The sequence below is a fragment of the Rhinopithecus bieti genome, unplaced genomic scaffold (assembly GCF_001698545.2).
Source record: "Rhinopithecus bieti isolate Rb0 unplaced genomic scaffold, ASM169854v2 scaffold_34317, whole genome shotgun sequence".
NCBI classification, from domain to species: domain Eukaryota; kingdom Metazoa; phylum Chordata; class Mammalia; order Primates; family Cercopithecidae; genus Rhinopithecus; species Rhinopithecus bieti.
The window spans coordinates 1,757,995-1,782,458 of record NW_016814779.1 but is presented as its reverse complement, the minus strand read 5'-3'; the positions used below and the strand labels follow the sequence as shown (position 1 = coordinate 1,782,458).

General features: G+C 36.5%; 1 protein-coding gene across 1 annotated transcript in view; it reads left to right on the top strand.

Moving 5' to 3' along the window:
* The window catches only part of PPP3CA (protein phosphatase 3 catalytic subunit alpha), a 44,124-nt gene extending 20,066 nt beyond the window's left edge, over positions 1–24,058 (top strand). The window contains exons 3-6 of the mRNA XM_017852372.1: positions 6,686–6,770; positions 15,226–15,323; positions 18,320–18,349; positions 21,445–24,058. Coding sequence (XP_017707861.1) covers positions 6,686–6,770; positions 15,226–15,323; positions 18,320–18,349; positions 21,445–21,641 — 410 coding nt within the window. The 3' untranslated portion in view covers positions 21,642–24,058. The remainder of the gene's footprint in view (positions 1–6,685; positions 6,771–15,225; positions 15,324–18,319; positions 18,350–21,444) is intronic.
* Positions 24,059–24,464: the final 406 nt, after the last annotated feature.

Here is a 24,464-nt window from a genome sequence, read left to right as displayed (position 1 = left end):
TGAAGCACTTGTCACAATTCATAGCCAATGGCAAAACTGGGTGGATATCTAAAGTAACTTCTGCATAACATCCCATTGCTGGGATATAAGAGCTCAAGGTTTTTTATTGTTAAGTTAGGTCAGGAAAGAAAAAGACAAGATAAGATTTAGGGATTACTTCAACTGTTGGACATGTATTTTCCCAAAGAAGACAATCTTTATATTCATAATTTTCATAATCTTTAAAAAGCTATAAAGACCAATTATGCAAGTTTCTTAGAGGTATCTGAAGTCTGTTCTGTCTTACGCATTTTATCTTCTATTTCAAAGGTGCTGAGTTTGGATGGACACAAAACCCATGTTTATCTTTAATATAGCACAACAAAAGATATTAATGATCTCAACACTTTATGCTTTCATCAAGAGATTTTATTCAAATTCAGTAATTGCTCTGTTTGGCAAAGAATAAAATCTGAAGGAACACTGAAACTCCGTTTAATAATATTTACCCATGATAAAAATTTTATTTTAAAGTAGAATAGGGATGAACTTTGTTAAGTTTTAACAAATTTGGAAGTGGTGAGTGGTAAAAAAAAATTTTTTTTCTCAGATTTTGGATTAAACATTTGAAAATATTTGAAGTCTACCCCCAAAATATAATTTTAAAGACATATCTTTCCTTTTAAAACATACAAAAACTTTTAGTATACATATACTTTTTTATATATAGTTCATTGAAATACATATGCTGTGGATGCACTTGTATTAGTTAAAATGTCCTGTAAAGAAATAAGCCTAAATGATAACAAAAAGCTTGTGGCCAATATAATGATGAATTGGGAAAGGTCTGCTAGTGTTTCTATCAAATAAAATACAACTCAATAACAATAACAATTTTCAAAGCAGCTTTTCACATTCTAATGTAAAAATATTTCTTTTCAGAAGATATTTAAGTATAATTTTTATAACTGGTCATTTTTATTTCTTACAGTTGTAAAAATGTGTTGAAACTAATAAGAATCTCTTAGATTAGACTTTTAAAACAAAATCTTGCCAGTTCAGCTGTCTCCTGGATTTGGTGAAGAAGAAAGATGGGGAGTATGTAACTCCAGTGAGAAGTATTCATTACCTTTTTCAGCAAGCTCATGCATCCTCCCCTATTACATAAAGGAAGGGCAGGGCAGGACATAGAGACTTCTCTCCCCAAAGCTGCTATTTTTCTTTTCCCACAAAACCAAATTTCTTCCAAGTATAGTTTCATTTTTTGACATTTTATTACAAAATGTTTTAAACATACAGGAAAGTTTGAAGAACTGTATAGTTAGTACTTAGATACCCATCACTTAACTTTCTATAGCTAACAATTGACTATATTTGCTTTATCACATATCTGTCTCTACTCATCCAGCAATCTAAGAGTTTCTTTCTTTTTTGGTATCTGACAAAGTAAGTTTTATTTAACTCTATTGCATGTATTCTAATATCTAAACTTCTTGTTTGCATGTACTACTATGCTAAAGCCTTTACAGGTTAGCCCAGGCATTTCCTGCTTCTTTCCCAGCCTACCATCATCCGAGTTTACTCAAACTTCCTTCACATCAAACTTCTTACCCATCATCTGAACATAATTTGGAATTTTGCTGCCTTTACACATTTAAAAAACCTCTCCTGAAAATGCCATTCTTCTTTCTTTTTGGTGTTTATGTATACTTCAAGATCCTTGACGGTCACCATTTCACTGAAAAGGTTTTCTTCTACCTGCATGCAGTTTGCACCTGTCCTCCCAGGGAAAATGGCCCTGGTTTATAGCATTTGCAGATTTTTGTGGTATAAACGTTTCCTCCACAGCTGATTTGAAGCTACCAACATGAAATTACTGACCATGGGCCAGGCGTGGTGACTCATGCCTGTAATCCCAGCACTTTGGGAGACCCAGGCAGTGGATCACCTGAGGTCAGGAGTTCGAGACCAGCCTGGCCAGCGTGGTGAAACCCTGTCTTTACTAAAAATACAAAAATTAGTCAGGCATGGTGGCAGGCACCTGTACTCCCAACTACTAGGGAGGCTGAGGCAGGAGAATCACTTGACCCCAGGAAGCTGAGCCAGGAGAATCTCTTGAACCTGGGAGGCGGAGGTTGCAGTGAGCCGAGATCACCATTGCACTCCAGCCTGAGCAAAAGAGCGAGACTCCTTCAAAAGAAAGAGAAAGAGAGAGAGAGAGAAAGAAAGAAATTACTGACCATGGAGTTAAGAAGGGACACACTCAGTATCCTCTTACCAGCTGACAGAAGCCAGCTCCAGTGTACCACTGCTACTTTCAGTATAATATTTGTCATGATCTATTGTTGTTCATGTGATCTCCGAAAGCAGAGACAATGCCTCATTCGTACTTCTGTTGCTAGCACATGGCAGGCTGTATAGTAAAGGAGTCACAAGAATATTTGATGAATGACTGATTTGGATGTTAATTTGAACTCTACATAATACTTTCTGCACACCGCTAATTCAGGTGTAACTGAGGAATTCACAGTAGTAGCTCCACAGTGGTAACTGAGCTGGAAGTCAGAGCCAACATCTGTAATGTGTGGCAGATACCCCAGGTGGTAAGAATCTCTCTTCAGCCAAGCACTTGTCCCCACTCTCTGTGGTGCAAATTGCCTTTTTCCAGTTCCTTTTTAAGGCTGAAATCTATCCTATGGGGTTGCAACACTCACTTAGAAGGCCATTTGCCATAGATATCTTAAAACTTCATGAGAAGTCAGCAAGGTGCTAAGTTAAGGGCAAGAAGGACATGTATTAAAAGCAAATCTTTAAAGATCCCCTTGGTCTGCATACTAACCTCCCCCATGTTGAGCAAAATTTGAGTTTTCAGGGTTGTTTAGAATCTGGAAATAGTAGCATGATACCCTAGGCATAAAAGAAGATCAGAACTTAAAAAGTTAAAAGGAGAGACCAAAAAAATAAGTGATTATTATTTGAATAGAAATACAAAATGAAATTTTACTTAAAATTGCTATTTTTCTAACATATGAAATACTACCTTTCAGTTTTGGACTTCCAAGTTGAAATAAGTGATTATATGCTTTTTTCAATGGGAGGAAATTACCACAGTTTTCATGTAAAAGGTATTTTATGTGTCTTCATTATTTTATATACTGAATTTTAATTTGAGCTACTGTGGTACATTTTCACAACTTAAATAGAACAGTACCATGAATGTTTAATATGACATTATCTTTGCATGTTGCAGGTAGTAAAATTCTGAAAAACATGTACTTATTCTTGATATTTCTGTTTAATTATGGACTGTGAGGATTTGGAATGGAATAAGTTTTTGAAAAAGAGTTTTAATCATCTCTGGAAAATACCAAAAACCTGGAATAGCAATACTAAGTATAGTCTACTAGACCATTTACATCTGAACTTAATTCTCCCCTGCTGTTGTTCAGCTCCTTTAGATTGAATTACACATCAATCCAGATATTTTATTTCGATATTTTAAATCTTTGTGAGGTTATGTATGTGTGATTAGAGCTAATTTTGATTTTGATTATATGGAAAAGATTAAAGGTACTTTTCAGGATTAAACAATCAGAGAATAGTTTAGTGATTCTTCTTACTGTCCATGGTCAGGTTATTTTACTTTTTGTGTAAATATATTCCAATTTTATAAGAGGGATAATAAAACTCCTTATCTGGGTTATTGAGAAATTTTTTTAAGAGAGGTTTTTTTTAAAAAAATTAAGAAAAGTGCTAGAGTGTGTTGCGATTCACTGCTTATGGGAAGCACAACTACATATACATAAAGTAGAATATCTTTTATATGCTCTCTAATCATTCATTTGATCTGAAAATGTAAGGAATAGTACACTGACTGACTGTGAGAATGTTCATTTTACATTTAAAATTGAGTATGTATTTGAGCATTTTTCTGATCATCAGCTTACACCAAGCTAAGAAGCACAGCTCTGCATAATTTATTTCCCTCCTTTTCCAACTTAGTTTCTTACTTTTCATTTCTCTAGTTAAGGTTTTTACAAGTTTTTTATCAGAAATGTTCTGTGAGATTATTCTTCATATATATTTTTACTTAATTGATTTTATGTATTACCCCTCTCACCTCAGTTAAATACATGAAATTTTATATCTAGACATCTTATCCACTCCTTGCTGCTTTTCTTGTGTTTCTAAATATAGTGACCAGTTTTGGAGCTCTCCCACAGTTTCCATTTTTCATGTTCATTGGATTGATTTCATGATCTGGCCATATTGTTTATTGGAGAGGGCCAGAATCTTTTCCCTTACTCAGCACATCATGACCCCTGAGTTCACAGGTCAGCTGAGGTAGGGAATTTTAAACATAGAGTAGTAATAGGACAATGTTATACTGAAAGCATCATTGAATGGAGTAACTGAAATATATATATGTATAGGAAGACCACTCTAAGGGGACTATTAACCATCCCACTTAAAAAAAAAAAAAAATCTTTTGATGATCTCTTGTTCATTAATCATCTAAAATCCAAGCACAGAGAATTCAGTTTTAGATGGTCTCCAGAGCAGAATTTGATGTATAATCTTAATTACAAATCATAGATAATTAATATTGTTACAAAATCAGAATACGATTAGAGGCAGGGATCCTGCACACACCCTATTTTCCTCTCCATTGTTCTGGCCGAGAGACTAATTAATAATTCAAGGAACTGATAGTGAATGAGAACCCGTGGTTTTGCTTGATTATCAAAATAGCTGGATTGGAGAAGAGCTCTCTCCCACATAGATGGAAACCTCTTCTACCCATTTGCAGGTAGAATAGCTGGCAATAATAAGTCCTTCCCATTGGAGGTGTTGAAAGGTGCCTGCCATGGCATGGTTGCCACAAGAGAGGATGAAATGGACATACATGTAGGCTGCTTTCAGGTCAGAGGGAAGGTGGAAGGAAGCCAGCTTGCTGGTTTTCATACACCCTCTGGGGAACACCCATGCACCTATGAGATGGGTTTGTGTTAGCATCACCTCTGAAAGATTACCCACCCAGGCAAAGAAAGTGATCCATTATGTTTTCACTTTCTTGGAGTGGAAGGAAAAAAAAAAAAAGCAAAGGCCTTTTTTTCTAACCATTTCAAAATTGTGTGTGTTGGTACAGTTTTCTTTCTCGTGGAAATGTTGGCATATTAATTGTTTGATCAATACAATCAACAAGATTCCAAATGGCGTTCATAAAAGCCCTCTAAGGGAAACAGTAGAAATCTTTTTTTCAAAACCCTTCGGTGAAAGCTTGCTGTTACCACAAATTATAATAAAAGACCAAAACACATACCAGTTATCATCTATAGTCCCTGAGCAAATTACATGACTCAAACTGTTCAGTTGGATTAGGAACATTTCTGTTATTATTTGAAAAGAATATTCTATTGTGTATCTATTAGAAGCAGTAGAATTAGATGATCTGCTTGTGTTAATGCTTTCTATAAAATCCCACATAATGTATAAAAAGGATAACTTATCCATTTTACCTTGGATTTTAAAAATCTTGGCCAGGTGTGGTGGCTCACTCTTGTAATCCCAGCACTTTGGGAGGCTGAGGCAGGCTGGTCATTCGAGGTCGGGAGTTTGAGACCAATCTGACCAACATGGTGAAGCCTGTCTCTACTAAAAGTGCAAAAACAGTTAGCTGGGTGTGGTGTCACATGCCTGTAATCCCAGCTACTTGGGAGATTGAGGCAGGATAAATCACTTGAACCTGGGGAGGCGGAGGTTGCAGTGAGCCGAGATTGTACCACTGCACTCCAGCCTGGGCGACAGAGCGAGACTCCATCTTAAAAAAAAAAAAAAAAAAAAAAAAATTGAGAGGTACTTTGTCTGTTTTATACTTCTTCCGATATACCTTGGGAATTAAATAAAGAATAAAATGGGTTCATTAAAGTATTATTTTACAACATTATTTTAAAATATATTTATTTGTAACAATAATCTATGTAATTAATTTTTTTAATTTAGAAAATGTCACAAGTGGTAAAACTTACCCGGAAAAAGCGTGCATAAATTTCAAAAATAGTACTAAAATGCAAACCATGGTGCCATTGTCTCTTACTAAATCCAATTTAGCAGTTCTCTATTCTTTTCTCTAGAACTCATGAACCAAGCAGAAGATGAAAGAGTATCAAGTGCTCAAACAGTCATCATCAAATAATTATGAATGATGTTGCAACGCAGATAGGGAATTAGGAGACTTCCTAGTTTAATCATATCAAAGGAGAACTTTTGGAAAAGCAGTTTCTTAAAGTAGTTTTCCCAGCATGGAGACTGCAAATGAATAGAAGATGGTGATAAGGCACTTAACTCTTCCTCTCAATGCATGGTCTCTGTACAAATAGAAAAGAAAGGGAAAGTCAATTAGAAGAGGAGAATAGGAACCTACCCCTCTACTCAGTGATTTTCCAGTTAGCTTCTTACTCACCTCCCCGCTGATATCTCAAAAGTTTTTCTTTGGCAGTATGGGGACCTCTCAAAAATCACATCCTAGTGTGGGTGGCTAAAAGCTTAAATTTTCAAATTTAATTTACAGATAAATCCTCTTAAGGAAAAAAAAAAAAAAAAACCTGATTTTGCTTACTGGAGTCTGTTGTATGTATAAATTTGTAAACTCAGTTGCAATTAGATTAAAAAATTACTGACCCCTGAATTCTGTTTGAAAATACAGGTGCAACAGCTGCAGCCCGGAAGGAGGTGATAAGGAACAAGATCCGAGCAATAGGCAAAATGGCCAGAGTGTTCTCAGTGCTCAGGTGGGTGCATTCGTCCTCTGTTTTTGTTTCAAATTTTATAATGTGTCACCTATTAAATACTTTAATACTTTCATCTGGTAATTTAAATATTTTACTAGAGAATATTTGTCTTTTTTTCCTTTTAAATTAAATATTGAGGAAAATTAAATGAGAGATTGTCTGTTTCTCACTCTTTTAGTTAAATTGCAATCTACTAAATTATTTCTGTTAAGAAAGTCTCAAAATGAATTGCATCACATTTTATTCCTCTATTTGCTACAGGACTTTAAAACATTGATTTCACAATAGGTTGAACATCTTATGAAACAGGAAAAGCTATTGTGATTTTTTTTGTTTTGTTTTTCATTCTGACTCTGTGGTGAAAGATGCATTTATCAGACACATTTCACTAGATTTCTAGGAAATGAACTTCAACCATAGAGCTATTAATGTAAATCTATCTTATTCTAATTATTGAGAGAAGAAATTACTATGTTTCAATTTCCGTATAGTAGTATATTTTGTAAATAGATTATGAATCATTATTAAGCATTTATTTAGAAAACAAATGTTTTCTTGAAGGAAACTCACTCTGGTTATTTCTAAATAATACAATCTAACATTTCTCTTCAGAAGATTACTTTAAAATATGATATATGTTAGGAGTATACAGTCAATTCAAAATGATACATATTAACGAGTAAATAGGAACACCTTGGGAAATATTACGTCGACAGTTGGATAATTTAATAATCTAATTTTTTGCCAAATTTTTGCCCCAACTCTTTCTCATAGAGTATTGACACTGGCTCTTTTGATTTCTCCTCTTGCTATTTCTATCCTCTTCCTGGTACAGTCACTAAAGAGTAGCTGAATGACTTAATGCCAAAAGAGGGAGCCATGAGAAGGATGAGAAGCATTATCATGCTCTCTCAGAGACACCACATCAAAGGCAGTGAGAACTCTGTGGTAGCCAGCACAATCACGACAAGCCGTGTTCAAGCTGAAAATAGAGCATCATTGCTCCCTTCTGTTACTGAATGAGGCTACCTTTGCTCTATTGCTCTACGTTTCCAACTACATTTTCAGAGTTTATTCATTAATGCCATAAGTAAATATAGTAAAACTTAAAGCATTGATTAAGTACCATGGAGAAAAGAAATAAAGCAATGTAGAGATGGAGCAAGTGGGAGATAAAGAACTTCTTTTAGTGTGTGGTCAACAAAAAATTTTTGAGTAATGGTATTTGGACAAGCATGGGTGACCTTTATGAAGAAATGGGGTAAGGGAGTTCAAGGCAAAGAGAATAGCAAGTGCAAAGATACTTAAGTAAAGACAAAACTGGCAGTTTTGAGGACCACAGGGAGGCCTGTATGGCTGGAAAAATGTTCTGTGGGAACAAAGGCATATATGAAGGTCATAAACTTAATTGGAACTCTGAGTAAACACTTGCTTATTTATTGTGCGTCAGATTTACCAATAATGCTTTCATTTCTTGTTCTGTCTGAAGTCTCTGAGGGAAAGTAAAAACAGCTCTAGAATTTCCATGACTATCCCATGATAAATGGACTATTTGAACCCAGTGATCAGTGACTTGACTTAAAATTGCACATGTTCATAGAAAAATAGAAGCAAGCTATTTATTATTGTTTTTCTATAATAAAAGCATCCATAGCACATATGCAGAATATAGAGAGATCTTATCCAGAAAAAAAGTAAGTTAAGCTTAGTAAGTAATGATTGAGCATTAACTGTATACCATGCACTGAATTAGGCAATCTAGATACCAAATTGGAATGCCAGCCAGATAGATGGTAAACTAACATAAGAAAATAAAGTGTGTGCTAACTACATGAATAGATGTCCTGCTGTGGCATTAGACAGGAAGGAACCTTGCATTTCCTGACTGAAATGTTCATAAAGAGGTTAAAGTTGGAGGAGTGCTGTGAAGGATAGGCTGGATTCCAGGACAGAGAGGAATGTGGTGAAGGCATTCCTGGAAGTGGAAAAATTATCAGGAGCACAGTCGCACAATCCTAACAGCAATATCAATGGCATCCTTTTATGGGGCACTTACTAAGTGCCAGGTTCATGCCCCATGTTTTGCACATTTGACAATAATCAACACAGGAAGCTTGCAAGGTTGTGGTGACTTAACTTTCCTGTGAGGAAACTGAATCTGAGAGAGGCTAAGCAGAGTGTCCCAACTCACTCAGTTGGGGAGCAACACTAATGAGAGTCTTACTCAAAACTGTGCTATGTAGTCTAGTATAAATTCTAAACAATACTAGTAATCTAGTAATGAATTCTAAATATATTCAAGGACTGACTAGCAAAAGACATGAAGGTGAGTGAGGAATCTAGTTAAAAAGGAGACTGAAAATATATTGAAGTCCATATCCTTGAGTGCTTTGAATAGCATGTTAAAGCATTTAATTTTTTTGTGTGTAGGCAATCAGGAGTTGTTGAATTACTTTAATGAGATTAGAGGCATGCTCTAACCCATGTTCCACTATACATGTTAATTGCAACGTGAAGATTGGCTAGCAAGGTGACATATGGATAACCAAAAACGTAACTAAATATAAAATAAAATGTAAATTTAAAAAAAAGAAAAACATTTAGGAAGCTTTTGAAGTAATCCCAGCAAAAGGCTGGACCAGGCTATGGGAGGAGAAGTGCAAAGGAAAGGACAAATACAAGGAATTTGGGAAAACAGAACGTGACTAATGAATGTGGAATGTGGTACAAATTTGTCAGATATACTTGCCCAACATGTTTCCTACATTTTGGAAATGTGCAACGTTATCAGGGAACCAGAAAACTGTCTTTAGCAGTCCTTGCAGATAAAATACAAACCTGTTGCCTAGGATTCGCCAGTCAGATTAATGCATGGTAAGTAAGACTTTGTTTCAAATTGAGCATCATGAGGAGGCAGCAAGGCAAGACGACAATTGTCCTGTCAGGTGTGGAATCTCATGGGCCAGCAATGGAAGAGCTTCCGCCTCAGCATTTTGGGAGCTAACTACACAGCATTAGTATGAGCTCTGGCATTGGCTATGAACATCAGTGGCAAGCCTTTCATGGAGCCCACCCCACAGTGTGGACAGGTACTATTACTCTTCCCAGCTACAGAGCATCGAAGCCCAGTTCTCTGGATCTGTGAGCTCTCTAATACCTTTAATATATCTCTTTCCTGTTAAAATTAGCCAGAATAGATTTCCGGTGTTGGCCATGAGAACCCTTACCTATGTGAAAGACTACAGGAGAGAGGAAATATTCCAGAATATTCTACAGAGGTTCCAGTCTGTGCCATGGATAGGATGCCATTGTCTAAGGAAGAGGAAGTATTTTTCAATTTAAGTATCTAACAGGTATTTATTGGGAAGAGTAGGATGTATTGAATTTGGCAGAGCATTTATGTAGAAGCACTTAGAAATTCTGCCCTGGAGGTTCAGAGAGAGGTGAGGGTTAGAAAAGCAGATATAAGAGGCCAGGTGTGGTGGCTCATGCCTGTAATCACAGCACTTTGGGAGGTCGAGCTGGGCTGATCACAAGGTAGGGAATTTGAGATCAGCTTGACCAACATTGTGAAACCCCATCTCTACTAAAAATACAAAAATTAGCCAGGCAAGGTGGTGCGTGCCTGTAATCCCAGCTACTTGGGAGGAAGAGGCAGAAGAATTGCCTGAACCTGGGAGGCAGAGGTTGCAGTGAACCTAGATTGCACTAGTGCACTTCAGCCTGAGCAACAGAGCAAGACTCTATGAAAGAGAGAAAGAGAGAGAGAAAGAAAGAAAGAGAAGAAACGAGGGAAGGAAGGAAGGGAAAGAGAAATGCAAACAAGAGTAAACAACACAGGAGACAAGAGTGCAGTAACCTAAGCTGATGGTCTTGCTAAAGGAGAGCGTGAAAGGTGAGAGGAGGAGAATAAAGAATTCTTCAGAACATTGCTCTCCAATAGAAATAAAATGTGAGCTACATCTGTCATTTTAAATTTTCTAGAAACCACAGTAAAAGGGGTAGAAACAGAAACGAATTATTGATTTTTATAATATAATCTGTTTAACACAAATATCCAAAATTTTACCATTTTGACATTTGATCAATATAACACTTATTAAAGGGACATTTTCTATTCGTATTTTTGTACTAAGTCTTTGAAATCCCATGTATATTTTACACTTACAGCACATCTTAATTCGACTAGTCATGTCTGAAGTGGTTAACAGCCACATGGAGCTGGGGCCTACATATTAGAAAGCATAGGTCTGGAGATAGAAGAAAAAGATCAGCCTAGGAACTGAGAAGATGTCAGAGAAGGAAGAGGAGAAGCAGGAAAAAAAGCATTACAACACCTAGGGCAAAGAGTCTTTCAGGAAAGAGGGCGTGGTCATCAGAGGAAGTTACTGCAGAGATTACCAGTTTGAATGAGAACTCAACAGAGATAGTTGGAATTGAAAAATGAAGAAGCTGCTAGAAACCATTGAGGACATGGCTTCCGCATGAGGCAGGAATGGCAGTCACAATTAAGGGAAGTAAGGAATGTGGTTGAATAAGAAAGAAAAAAAGAGCAAGGAAGGAAGGAAAATGACCATCTTCTTTGCTGGGGCATTTGTAACAGTGTATCATTTCATCTTCATAGAAATCCCATAATTACAGATGTGATTTTATAGAGAAGAAAACTGAAGCCCAAGAAAGTTAAATGATGTCCCAACATCAGTCGTATGACTGGGATGTTAGCCTGAGTGTGACCCCCTCAAAGATGTGATTTCCCAAAAGATTTTCTACTATTGGTACAAAATTAAAATTTTGAAGAAATTTTGAAGATTAAAAGAATACTTCAGATTACCGGAAAATTTTGTAGGTAAAAGCTAATAATTTACTTGGCTTTCTCAGAGCATTATGGGTTATAATTGTTTGTTTGATGAGTCCCGTGTTTTTGGGGGTTTTTTGTTTTTTTGTTTTGTTTTTGAGACAGTCTCGCTCTTTCACTGTGGCTGGAGTGGCACGATCTCAGCTCACTGCAACCCTCCTGGGTTCAAGCAGTTCTGAAGTCTCAGCCTCCCAAGTAGCTGGGATTACAGGAGCATGCCATCACACCTGGCTAATTTTTATGTATTTTTTACTAGAGATGAGGTTTCACCATGTTGGCCAGGCTGATCTCAAACTCCTGGTCTCAAGTGAGGCGCCCAGGTCTGCCTCCCAAAGTGCTGGAATTACAGGTGTGAGCCACGGTGCCCAGCCTGAGTCCCGTGTTTGATACGGGATTTGACACAAAGATTCTTGGTGTATGTAGGAATTATAATCACTCATGAGGCAAAAGCCATATTTTGAATATGAATGTAAAGGAAAATTGTGTTCGTTCTTTAGAGATACTCACAATTTTCCCAAATCATATTATCATTCAATATATTTCTTCAGGGGACCTCTAGTGGTTTGACAGACCACAGAAGCTTAAAAAGTTTGAAACACCTGCATGAAAATAAACAATAATTAATTATCTCAAACCTATTATTATTATTAATTTTTTTTTTTTTTTTTTTTTTTTTTTGAGACAGAGTCTTGTTCTGTCTCCCAGGCTGGAATGCAGTGACACAATCTCGGCTCACTGCAACCTCCGCCTCCTGGGGTTCACGCCAGTCCTCCCTGCCTCAGCCTCCCGAGTAGCTGGGACTGATAGGGCGTGCCAGCCACACGCCGGCTAATTTTTTGTATCTTAGTAAGAGACGGGTTCACTGTGTTAGCTAGGATTGGTCACGATCTCCTGACCTCGTAATCCACCCGCCTCGCCTCCTCTAAGTGCTGGATTACAGGCATGAGCCACCGCGCTCCGGCCATCAAACCTATTATTATTTATTATTATTTTTATTTTTTATTTTATTTTTTTTTTGAACGGAGTCTCACTCAGTCGCTCCAGAGCCTGGAGTGCAGTGGCGCTATCTCAGCTCACTGCCAAGCTGACCGCTCCGGGTTCACGCCATTCTGCTGCCTCAGCCTCCTGAGTAGCTGGGACTACAGGAGCCCCCGCCGCCCGCCCGGTCTAATTTTTTGCATTTTTTAGTACAGACAGGGTTTCACTGTGTTACCAGGATGGTCTCGATCTCCTGAACCTCGTGATCCGCTCCGCTCGGCCTCTTTCCAAAGTGCTTGGGATTACAGACGTGAGCCACCGCGCCGGCCAACTACCTATTCATTTCTAAGTAAACTTTGGCAGTAGGAGGATACAGAAATCTAAAATATGGATTGAACATTTCCATTCTCCATTCAACTTTTACTGTTTTAGTTTTTGGTCAATATTTTTGAAATGTGAGCTATGTACCAGGTACTGTTCTAGTCTGGGGTGCTGTGGATGCAGCGTGATTAAATGCAGACCAGAACCCCCTGTTCTCAGCTTGTCTGCTGGGGGTGGCGAGGGGTGCGGGGGACGGCGGGAGGGGAATGGAGTGGGCAGGAGACCAGAAGTAAGGAAGTAAACACACCGTATCGTTTTTCAGGGGTGATAAGTGCCTTAGATAAAATAGGCAAAGGGAGAAGGAGTAGAAAAAGGGATTATTATTTTAAATGGCGTTCCTAAGGAAGTCCTTGCTTAGAAGGCGATATTGGAGCAAAGATTAGAAGGCAGAGTGGGAGTGAGCCGCACAGATGCCAGGGGAGGAGGACGACAAAAAAGTGCAGCGCCCCTCGGTGGAGTGTGCTGGGTATATCTAAGGAAAGTGGACGTTGGTAGGAAATGTAGATCAAGAGATGGGTGCGAACAGGAGAGTGTGGGGTAGCTAGTTTATTTTAAGGCCTTTGTGAAACCTCCCTTTCACCCATCAGCAGAGGAGAAGCCATTAGAGAGTTCTGAATACACAAGTGACAGGATTTGGCATAGGTATGAAAAGCCTCACCCTGGCTGCCATACTGAGAACAGCTGTGGGGGGAGGGGGCAAGAGTGTGACTGGGATGGAGCAGAGAGACCATTTGGAAGGCTCCTGCAATCCAGGGAGGTGATACTGGTGGTGAGCAAAAGAGGGAAGTCACAGAAGGCTGTATTTTGTATGATTTTATTTATGTGAAATGTCCAAGAGAAACAAATCTACAGAAAGTGACTGGAAGTGATACAGGGCTGAAGGAAATAGGGAGTGACTGCTTAATAGGTATGAAATTTCTTTTGGGGGTAATGAGAATGTTCTAAAATTGATTATGGTGATGGCTGTACATCTCTGTGAATATATTCAAGACCATTGATTGAATCCTAACACTTTAGGTTAATTCTGTGCCAAGTGTATATCTCAACAAAGCTGTTGTCGAAAGAGGTGAGGTAGTAGCTTTGTGAGAACTGGTTAAACTAGAAATATTTTGAGGGCAGAACCCTCAATATTTGCTGATATAATGGATATGGAATTAGGATAAAAAGAGTTAAAGAGTGATCCTTTACTCTTAAGTAACTAAAAGATGGAATTGCTAATTTCTGAGTTGAAAACAGATTGTGGTAGTAGCAGGTTTGGGGAAAAGTTCAGGAATTCTGTTTGAGTCATGTGAGACACCTTCATAAAAATTTGGAGTAGATAATTCTACGTACTAAACTCTCTTCGTGTGTGTGTGTGTGTATGTGTGTGTATATACGCAAATATATGTATGTGTGTGTATGTGTGTATATATACAATTTGTATTTTAAAGACTTTTTTCTGGTTATGTAGAATTGCAATATCACTATGTGGAAAGAGTGAGTGGTTATTTAGTCATGGTTATTTAATTATGAGGATTTAACAATTCAAAATGATTAATAGTGTCAAGTAACTAATAAATATAATTGAAATAATGGTGTACTTAAAACTGATTGTAAAACAATTGTCATGCTGAGTAAGAAAATAATTTTATATTAGCAAATCAGTAGGGAAAGTGACTAAAAAAAAAAAAACTGGGAAATTTTCCAGTAGGTTTATTGGCTACTTGCCATTATTTTATGTGTTTTTCATGTAACATCTAAATTACTAAATTCCTTAATTTCTAAAAGTCCACTGAATGTAATTCCTGATTCCCTGATCCACAAATCAGATCTTTTTTTTCAGTCTCCATATGCTCTGTTTTTTTATTCTGTCAAATCAAGTCACTTCCTCTTACTTTTGCTGAGCCTTGGCTGAAAAACTTATAGCACTCACTATGGCTCACTTTTAACATACAGAATGCACAACAAACACTTTTTATTGAGATGCCTGATTACAAAATCAAAATGGTTTTCTCTATCTTCGATACTCAAAAGAAACTGAACCTCCCTAATTGGATAATGTAAACTTTATTGTAGCAATCATTTATGGAACATTACTAGTATATAAATAAATTAAAATAAAGTATGTTTAAAAAAAAAAAAAGATCCAGAGAGCCAAGATAGAAAGAAATGTAGGTTCTTATATGCATTTTTTTTTTCCTTTGAGTCATTTTTGCACAAAAGAAATTAAAGGTTAATGCCACCCCTCATTGTGCCTTCCAGAGAAGAGAGTGAGAGTGTGCTGACGCTGAAAGGCTTGACCCCGACTGGCATGCTCCCCAGCGGAGTACTTTCTGGAGGGAAGCAAACCCTACAAAGCGGTAAGCAGACCGATGGGTATGACTGTGTGCCAGGGCATCACAGTCAGCTGTGTCATTAGAGCCCTGATTTATTCATTCATTTAAGCTCTGTCTTGGTCTTCAGTTCTTCTCAGCTGGCAGAAGGGCTGAAACCCCAATCAGTTTGATCAGTCATGTCCAACATAATAGCTCCCTCATTCTCTGGAATGTGGTCTCTACTCCACCTTTCCCCCATTCACTCATTCCCATGTGAATCTACATGTATTCAGCCTAGCTACAGGACAGCTCATTTAGGTCGCCTACATGCACAATAGGTTTGACTACTTTGAGCCACTCCGTTGTCAAAAACAACTTTTAATTACATTTTGATAAGTATTCTGGTTATCCATTTCATTTATGAGATTAACACATACACACAAAAACTAAAATATACCTGTAAGTCTAAATTTTAGGGAGATGGTTTCATTATCCTCTTGAATGGAAATCGGAAGCCATATGTGTCTTTTCTCTGATTTATCAGTTGAAAACAAGAGACTGAGTAGAACTACATTTTTGAAAAAAGGAGAGCATTTCCTTTACAGTACAGATTTTATGTTAAAATGTGTAGCTTTCTAGACTAGTGCCATCCAACAGAACTTTTTGTGGTGGTGGAAATTTCTGTATCTATACAGAAGGCACATATGACTGTTGAGCATATAGGGAATATAACCAAGAAACTAAATGTTTTCTTTTATCTAATTTGTATTAAATTTAATTTAAATAAGCCAGGGGGCTAGTGGCTACCATGTTAGCAGCACAGTCCTATAAATTATTTCACCTTTGTTACTTTTTTTATCAAATTTAACTGCTATTATCATTACATAGACTACAATTTTAACACTAAGAAATTGCTATTAGATGAGGCTTTAACAGAAAAAAAAAGAAAATGAAAATATGCTATAAGATTTTTCAAAACATTCTCAGCCTCTTGCTTATTTTCCTATATCTTTCCTTGAATCTTTTTTGTATTTTCTTTTCTGTCCCTGCCCTTCAATCTAGAAGACTCACTATTCTCATTTATGTTATTTAATAACCTTCTACATGAAGAGTAGTGATCAACTTCATGAATATAGTATTGCTGAATGATCATATCATGGCTGCATCCCAATAATTGTCTCTATTTTCAGATGAATGTATTCCAAATCAGTGTCTTTTGAGTTTTACAAAAGACAAAATGTTTAAGTGAAGGTAGGAAGATACATAGTATTGAGGAGTAAACGCCCCCTTTAAATTTACAGCTAGGAATTATTTTAACAAGTTTTAAAAAAACACACATAAAATGTTTCTACCAAATTAAATATCTTACTAAAACATTAGCATAAAAGGATCATTTACGTGTCCAAAATGTACCATCTACCTAACTGACTGAAATCTAGTTTCTGATAAGCACATTTTAAGACACAGCAAGTGTATTATCAGAAACTGTGGGCTACATTTGCTTTAGAACATTTAATAGTGGGCAGTACCATAGTTCTAATATGTCAGTGCTGGTGTGATTCTGAATGTTTTGCTTTACTTTGAAACTTACATTACTTAAGTTTTTCCAGTTCTTTGTTTCATTTCCAGATTTTCACCTGTGTTTTTCCTTAGGTTATTCAGTTTTATTTTATTTTAAATCCATTGGTTTGTGTTTTTCTATGTTGAACCTACACACAAACACACATACACATAAAAGACATATGGGTTGAAACCTTTCTATATGAGTTTGAGAACTTACTGTATATTTTAAACCACGTACATTGATACAACTCCAAAATGTATTGCCTGATGCCCTTCAATTTGTCTAAAAGGATAAACTACTTACAACTTTGCTATGTACTCTCTCTCCATGGTGATAACCGTTCCCCATTTTTATCATAAGGAATCTAGAATCCACTGTAAGTAAGTTATAGTGCACATTTTGCAGTTGCTGTAGTTTTAAAATCTTGAATTATAAGAAAAATGCAAATTAAAGTCAAGGGGTAGAATTTTAATATTAAACATTTTGGAGTTACAGAGAAGTTTTAAGATTTAATTAGGGAAGTGTAAACTAACCTTAATAACATAGAAAGACTCATACATTTACATAGTGAAAGTTTAGACCCTAACCTTATTACAAAAATTGCTGATAAAGCAATGGGCTTTTCAAGTTCTGCCTCTGAAATATGCTGTTTCTGTATATTCAGTATTTAGGCTGCCTGTTCTTTAAAATGCTGATAGAATTATTGCCACTACTGGCACATTACCACTTGATTTGTAACATTTTAAGAATTTTATTTCCAAAAGGATATTCCACTAAGGAAAAGAAAATATAATTGGGCTTGCTGGAAAAGATGTCCAGATTATATCATACGTTTTCTTTTTTCTTTTCCTTCACACTCTTCCTACCCACCGACCCCCAAATCTAATCATGCCCGATGTGTTTATCTTGAAAGAGTCACATGCGTTATCTCCTTAGACACCCTGATTTTTTTTTCTTTAAATTTGAATCCCCCTGCTTTTCCATCACATTAGGAAATAGTGCTATTTAATATTAAATAGTTTGAATGAGCCCACTGATACTGTGGCACTGCTTCAACTTCCGTCATTTTGTCTGGCATTTTAAAACTAAATCACCAAGCATAGCAGAGGTTTTATAGCATTCTGTGTGAGTCAGAAGCACAGTTGAGATTTACATAATCTCTTATAATTCAGTCCATGTAAAAGAAATTTTCCTAAGTGTTTTCCTAAAGGGTTAATTGTTTGTTATTTATTTACTGGGCAAAAACTAAAGCATTTAATTCAGATAGGCGTATCCAGCTCATAAATTAAATTTATAATTTCTGTGGCATTTTTTTCTTTCTTTTTAGCATTTCTGTTTTGTTGTCTGTGCCAGAATCTAGCACTTACAGGAACATTAGTTCTCTTAGCTCCTTTGATGGTCACTGATTTGTTCTTAGAGTTAAAAAATCCTCTGCTCATTTTTCTCATTCATTTTGCACCCCCTTTCTTCTCTTCAGCTACTGTTGAGGCTATTGAGGCTGATGAAGGTAAATTGGCCAGTCCCCTTTCTGTTGTACCTGCAACAGATAAGGGCTCTGCTGGGTGTATTCATATTTTTGCTGTAGCTTGTACAGAGTGTGTGGGTGTTGAGCTAACAGTTGTGGCTCAGTATTAACCAAAATGTTCTTGCTTTAAAGGGGAAAATGTCCTTCTATGGTTTGTTTGTTTGTTTCTTTCCCTTAAAGCTATGTTTGACTTTTGTATATGATGAATAGTAGAATCACAGAAAACAAAAGGATTATATATTTTGAATGATGTGGGGTGGGGGTTATGGCAGCTGTTTTGACCAGTAGCTTATAAAACAATAATCTTTGAGCTGAACCATGTCCCTCCCTCAAATCACTTTCAGGCAGCACTGAAGATAATAAAAATAGCCATCTTAATTCTAGTCTCCAGAAGTTTGTAGCCAAAGGAAAAAAATGTTCATTTAAATAGTGCTTTGTTGTAGTTCAACATTAATTTATGTCTCTAAAAAATATTCCAACATGAGACAGCTGTACATGAGATGAACAGTTCTGGTAATCTTAAATCAAATTTTAACCTACTGGTATTTGTATGAGAATTAACACCATCTAAATATTATAAAAAGTTCAAAAGCATCTAATGGCTGTGTAAGTGGCCAATAACAAGAATAGCAAGTATCAAGTAGCACTCAATTGATGAATGTCTACTAAGTGTCTGCTTTGTGCCAGGCACTGTACTAGGAGCTGCAGGGGAAATCAAGAAGTGTCCATCTCCAGCTGTGTCCTAGCACTACTCAAGGACAGTAGAGTCGACCCTTTAGTAATTGCTTTTTACTTGACTGCTTTTTAAATATATAGTTATAAGAGAACTGCATAATCAAAATAGTTGTTAATAATATACATACCATGTCCTTTGGAAATTTCAAAAATAATAATTTGAAGTTCCCCTTTAAAACAAAATTCTTCAGTTGTATTTTGTTCTTGCAAGGTAATTTTTTTGTTTTTCTCAAAATTATGTGCATATGGTCCTTTGGTATGATATAAAAAGTGCCACTTTAGACTCTTCCAATTTGTACATGATTTGGATATGGTAGGGGAAACAATAGCACTGTAAGAGAAAATACAACTGCTTCCTAAATAGCAGTGAATAAACTGCTATTTATGTGGGAATTCTCTATTCCTCTTGGCAAATTCTAATCTGCAGTGTGCATTCTTGTTGATAGTTTGGCTGTTTTCTGTGGTTTCTGTGACTCTGTGTTGTGTTAAGTATACTACCAATGTAAATTGCTAATACCCATTGTCTGACCAGCAACTACAGCAGAGCACATTCTTCCATACCAGGATGGACAAAAATGATTAGAAACGGAGCCCCATTCCAGAAGTATCCATTGTTCTCGCTAGATTTTTAATTTTGACACTCCCACCCTATTGGCTTTTAAAACCTAGAAATTTCACTTTTACCATTTAAATTAATTAAATCATTTCATAAATGATAATGATGACAAACTTTTATACCTGTTAATTATGATGAAATTATATTCACAGTAGTTTAATAAAAAAAAAAACAGTAGAGAACCACTTCGGCCATCTTGTACTTCAAAATAATTGAGTTAGTTTTCAGGGTGGGTGCTCGTTAGACAGCTGTATTATTTTGCAATTTATTACTAAATTAGAGAAGAATTAACAAGCTTTGCTTTGGGCCTTGGTCTTTCCCCATTTCCCCATCTTACTCCTCTCACAGTTGACTAATCACCATTATGCTAACCTTTAAAATGCAGAGGGGGGGGAAGCTTATTTCTTATCGTTTAATGAGTATTGAAACGACTGTGTATATCTTTTAGGAATCTCATCCATACTAATAAAAGGCACTGCACATTTGCGTAGGAGTGACTGGTAAAGTTTCAGCTTGAAACTGCTTTCCTTTTTTTCCCCCCCCCAAATAAGGTTGGGAGGATAAAGGTACCATGAAATTATCCTTAATCAGCCATGGTGATGCAGCCCAATTGAGCATTGGTGATTGGCCCTGAAATATCTGGCTTGCACTTCACAGGGAGTAAAGCAAACTGATGTCATTGGTTCCCCATTTATGTGTTTTATTTGCAGCTCACCAGTTGGTGTACTCACTGAAGAAATCATTAAGCTTTTTGCACAAATGCCTTACCTATCTCTGTAGCACACTAAAGATTACTTTTTTAAAAAATCAAGTATCATTCCCACTTTGAGATTCCGTGTTTTAATTGAATAGGACCAAAACCAGTTCAACTCATTTTTACTAAATATTGTGAAAGGCATTTTTTCCTTGTTATAATTTAACCATCACTGAGTTTTTCTTTCATTTAGGCAGTAATGGATACCAGATGAACATCAGTTTGACCTGTTCGCTGCTGAAGGGCAGATAATACGTTTCTACCTAGTGATCTTACCTTGATTTTTTTGAGTTTCTCTTACCTTGTCACTCACTCCACATGCTTCCAAAGTTGAGTGGAGAAACAGGAGTTTATAATTTCATTTTTTTTCATGCCATCATTGAGTTGTTTGTCAAGAAGTTATTTCTGGGATTCTGAGATGGCATGGAAATGCGCTGGTTAATTCCTTTTCTAGCTCCTTTTAGCTCCTGCTTTAAGCCCTTTACTAGGTTTTTAGGGATAGCAGACATAGTGATTCCACTGAATTTGCCATTACCTAGCACAATGGAAGAATACAAAGAGGGACATGCTGCAGCCTGTCTAGGTTAAGGTGTTTGATGCAGTAATCATGCTAATGATGTGGCCAGTTGATGCTGGTTCTAGAGGCTTGTCCCTGAAAGCAGCTTTCCTCTTTACGTGTCCACTTTGGATTTCTTTGATCTAAACTTTCATGAAGACAGGAGAAATGCTTACATCTTAATAACTTCAAGAGGACATTTTGGTTGGCAAGAGACATTGGCTGTTTTCAAACCTTTGGTTACCTCCGAGTATGGTAAGGAGTCTGTTGTGTGGTGTGCAGGTCCCGTCACTTTGTTCTTCACTGAAGGATTCCTTCTCACTGAGAAATCTCTAACATCACCTGCTGCAACAGCTGTGCCTTTTGTTTTCCTTTGGATAATCCTGTTTTTCTCTTTTTAATGATTTTCTGTTTAGCTATCAAAGGATTTTCACCACAACATAAGATCACTAGCTTCGAGGAAGCCAAGGGCTTAGACCGAATTAATGAGAGGATGCCGCCTCGCAGAGATGCCATGCCCTCTGACGCCAACCTTAACTCCATCAACAAGGCTCTCACCTCAGAGACTAACGGCACGGACAGCAATGGCAGTAATAGCAGCAATATTCAGTGACCACTTCCTGTTCACTTTTTTTTTTTTTTTTTTTTTTTGAGCTGCAGGGCATGATGGGGATTGCTGCATATCAGCAGTTGGATGTTCTTGCCTCTGACAGTAGCTTATTTGCTCTGGGGGCCAGGAATTGGATTCAGTTTACACTATCATTAAAAAAGAGGGAGAGAGAGAATAAACTATATTTTGGTGGGGGTGGTGATTAAACACCTCCTTGGGGTATGCCTTTTAAAAATGCTTATAGAGAAAAAAATTTTAAACAGAAAGCTAATGCTAGTATATACTGCAATGTTAGGGGAATGAACATGTTTTCCTACTGCGTTGGGGACTTCTAGATAGGTTAATGAAAGGCCTTTTATTCTGTTACTGGACATGAAAACTTTGTCTAATTTCTTACTCTATTGTACGTTTACAGTCGCAGCACTAAAAATGGATGACATCAAACATTTTTAACAAAATGATGTACAAACTAAGGACTATTTATTGATAATGTTTTGCTACTCTTGTCAGACAATGGCTATAAACTGAATTAGGCAGTCTTAAAAAAAAAAAAAAAAAAGAAGAAAAGAAAAAAAAAGAACGTTGCAAATTTGTTAAAATGCCAAAAAGGACAGTTTAATTTTGTACAGATTATGCTTACCTCAGGTTTCTTTAGTGTGCTTGAATGCCCTTCTTTCCATATAACACTTATCTTATTAATTCGGCAATGAATCTCTTTTCTTTAAGTTTTAAAAAAACTGGAATAATTACATCTGTCTTTTTTGCTGTTTATATTTAGGGTTTTTTGTTGATAAAATCAAGTCTTGGTTGTGGCTTGCTGAATTAAATATTTATGAGTGGTGCATTTTTAAGTATAGTGAACAAGACACCATATTAAGTACAGTGATAAAGCATCTATATTCTGTAAAAAAAAAAAAAATCTGCCTATGCATGTTTTTTAAGAAAAAAAAAATGGCTGTATCGGCCTGTATGGGACTGTAATGCGCTTAGTGGTCTGACATATACTGGAAATGTATGTATACTGGCGTACTTTATATTCTCTAAAATGCTTAATGCCTTTGAAATTTTGTAATCAAAAAAAAGCTTTGAAAAAATCTAAAGGGGAGAGTATTCTTTAAAGTTTTTAACATAAGCTTGTCAGTGCACATGTAGATGGTTAGCATGTTTAGCAAACCTTGTGAAATTATAATCAGTTTGTAGTTACATGTGAAACTCTAAATGCATGGTAACTGTTAATGTCATAACAGTTTAGTTATTTTGTTCTGTTCTGTCATGTGCCACAAAATATGTACTTTTTTCACTTTTTTCCCTTTGTATATCAGTTACGGGTTACAACTGGTTCATTCTGAAAACAACAACAACAAAAGTCCATTCATATTTTTTAACAATTGTATAAGTGCCCAAGTAATTCACTACAGCCTAAAGCCTTGCCTTTGTAATTTGACTTCTGACATGTTGGCAATCAAAGCATGCACTTGTAACAATGAAAAGAAAAGCATTTTATATTACTACTCAATAAAATGTGCATGAACTTATAGAATTCTCATCCTTCCACTGAGTCCGCTGAAGGGATTTATGTGCACAACCACCACGTGTCTTCTAGGTGCTGGCCCACCACCACACATCACAGGCTGATTTCCACAGGGCTTCTTCCTAGGGGCCTTGTGATCTGAGGGGTGGTGCCTACTTCCACTGTAAGAATCTTGGTGGATTTGTGTCTCAAATCAGATAAGAGAAGTCTATTTAAAGAGCAGATGCCATCTTCTGGCTTCCTCAGGGAGCCAGTTAAGAAACCAGAGCATTCCTTTTTATTGAAAAATAAAATTAATTTGTTACCAGGTTGTTTCAGTTGTATTGGATGCCCTATCTGCTAAAGCAAAAAGTACTAGGCTACTAAGTGCATTTTCATCACAGAAGAGAGTTGCATTTGTATTAATAAGAAATTTGTATACCCACGCTTCAGCTACTATCTAATCACCCGAAGATTTAAGATACACCAAATTTCAGTTTGTTTCTAACATTGTTCATCTTTAGTGCACTTTGTTTTATATAATAAAGTATGCCTGTTATATTAAATAATAAAAATATGGCAATTAGTGATATAGCATACCAAAACAAAGATGTTTTAGATAGAGTCTGGCAAAGACTGTCCCAAGTTTATTTTAATGAATTCAGACATTTTTTCCTGTGGATTATTTCTCCATCCTAAAAAAAGTGGCAACCAAGGAAAATATTTAGATGCAACTTACTAGAATGATGTGAAAGAAATGGTGATTCTGGTATCATGGTGTTTATTTTCTTTCTTATAACTGCAGAGAAAATGTCCTGACTAAACAAAAATTCATTTTTTGGATTCCTTTCTTTTACAAATTGTGCTGAGGCAACTATGGCATAGAAATAAACATTTGACATTAAAATAAGCAGTTGATGTGAGTATTGCTTGCTCTTTCTGATCAATGGTTAGGAAAGTAATACTGTGTATTTTTCTGTAACAGTTTGGTCTCTCAAAAAAGGTTGATATAGAACTAGTTATTTTTTCCAAAGGGATACCCTTTCCAGACCATCAATTATTAGGTTTCCCTCCTTCACTTTTGGAGAAGCTATAGAATTCTTTAGTTGCTCATGCCAGTGTACCTCTGGTTACACACAGACACAGACATACACACAGAAACAACCTCCTGTCCCCCGTCCTCCTGCACCCAGTCCCCATGGTGATTTCACTCTCATGGGATTCAAACTCAGTGCTGAATTTTCAACTGTGTTTTCAAGAATGAAGAGCTAGATTTGACCCTGCATCAGCTGTTTTTCCTGTCTAAAATATCCTCT